This window comes from Myotis lucifugus, unplaced genomic scaffold, assembly GCF_000147115.1.
Source record: "Myotis lucifugus unplaced genomic scaffold, Myoluc2.0 scaffold_100, whole genome shotgun sequence".
Classification (NCBI taxonomy): Eukaryota; Metazoa; Chordata; class Mammalia; order Chiroptera; family Vespertilionidae; genus Myotis; species Myotis lucifugus.
In genome coordinates this window covers 1,856,722-1,858,514 of record NW_005871148.1, presented here as the reverse complement: position 1 = coordinate 1,858,514, position 1,793 = coordinate 1,856,722, and the positions used below count along the sequence as shown (strand labels likewise).

The 1,793-nt window shown below is 56.5% G+C and overlaps 1 protein-coding gene across 1 annotated transcript in view; it reads right to left on the bottom strand.

The window, feature by feature from the left end:
* The window catches only part of P3H4 (prolyl 3-hydroxylase family member 4 (non-enzymatic)), an 8,129-nt gene that overhangs the window by 3,956 nt on the left and 2,380 nt on the right, over window positions 1-1,793 (bottom strand). Inside the window, exon 2 of the mRNA XM_023756973.1 lies at window positions 1,004-1,132. Within this exon, the coding sequence (XP_023612741.1) occupies window positions 1,004-1,132 (129 nt within the window). The remainder of the gene's footprint in view (window positions 1-1,003; window positions 1,133-1,793) is intronic.

Genomic DNA, 1,793 nt, shown 5'->3' with positions numbered 1-1,793 from the left:
AGCACTCTCCTGGCCCTTTGGTCCACAGCCCCTCCACTCCAACTCCAGCTTCTGTCTGAATCTTGGCATCTCTGCATTACAGGAACCCTAGAGATTGTCCATCGCAGCCCCCACTTGGGGCCAGGATCTCCCTCAAATGAGGAAAGCCTTAAGTCCTGGGGCTACTTCTTTTTTTAAAAGATTTGCCTGCCTGGTTTGGCTCAGTGGGTAGAGCGTCGGCCTGCGGACTGAGGGGTCCCGGGTTTGATTCCGGTCAGGGGCATGTACCTTGGTTGCGGGCACATCGCTGGTGGGGAGTGTGCAGGAGGCAGCTGATCGATGTTTCTCTCTCATCGATGTTTCTAGCTCTCTATCCCTCTCCCTTCCTCTCTGTAAAAAATCAATAAAATATATTTTTTAAAAAATAGAAAAAAAATTATTTTATATTATTTTTAGCGACAGAGGAAGAAAGAGGGAGCGAGAGAGAGAAATATCTATGTGAGAGCAAAATATCAATCACACACCCCATACTGGGGATCAAGCCCGAAACCCGGGCATGTGTCCTGACCTGGAATTGAACCAGCAACCTTTTGGCACATGGGATGACGCCCAACCATCTGAGCCACACTGGCCAGGGCTCTGGTGCTACTTTTTATTAGCTAAGTGACTAACGACCCCTTGCCCTCTATGTAAGCCTCAGTGTCCTCATCTGAAAAATGGGTCCAGCAATGTCATCTGCAGGGGGTCGGTGAGAGGATAAAGTGAGATAAACAGACGTGGCAGGGCTTTGTAAACTGTCAAGTGCGGTGCAGCTGTGGGCTAGCCAGTCATTTACCCTGAGGCTGCTCTCTGTTCTCTTCCTCAAGCCTTTCACCTGCCCCACCCGACCCCACCCCCACCCCCGCCCCCACTGCCCACCCAATAGCCCAGGGGCCTGCATTCTGAGGAACAGCTCCCCGGACTCTGATGCTCCCAGTGCAGTGCTCTCCGCTCCCCCCGCCCCCCACGCCCACAGGAGGCTCACGCTTGTAGTAGGCAAACTGCAGGTAGTGATACATGGTGGCCACGAACTTCTCCACGAAGTAGCCACCCACGTTGGGGGTCAAGTTGGCCTCACAGTCCACCTTGCACTGCAGAGATTCTGCAAAAATATCTGGGCGGCGGGGTGGGGGGTGGGGGAAGGAGGGGTGAGAAGCTGGGGGTGTGCTGAACAGCTCCGTTCCCCGGAGGGGGTGATGGAGAGGACGCCTGCCCCAGCTCTGCCTGCAGAGCCTGCTGCAGCCACATGAGAGGTGGCGGCTGGGATAAGCAATGCTGAGGCAGACGACTGTGGACAGGGCGGACTTACCGCCCACCGCTTGGCTCTCTGGGAGAGTGGCAGGTGAGGTGTGGAAGCGGTCCTGACGCCCAGATTAAAAAGCTCAGGACAGCCCTGAGGGACCCCTGCAGTTAGGGACTTCAGACTCGGTGTGACTTCTGGCCACAAACTGCTTTTGGGACATCGTGCAGGGCTGTTTCCCATGTGGGGGGGGGGAGGGGCACCTTTGCACCTGCATTGACCTCTACCTGGAAAGCCTGTGACCCCCATCCCAGACCCTCCTGGGATGTCACCGCCTCCCTCCACCGGCGCCCAGCACCTTGGGCACTCCATTCTGCAGCCCTTCGGCACCCAGCGGCAGGGGATCCCTTACCCTGTCCACCTCTCTCAACTGGCTGCGCACTCCACACTCCCAGGGACAGGATATAACACTGACCACCTCCCCAGCACGGAGGAGGGGCTCCATGAATGTGTTACAGGGGTCTGAGTTGTTCTG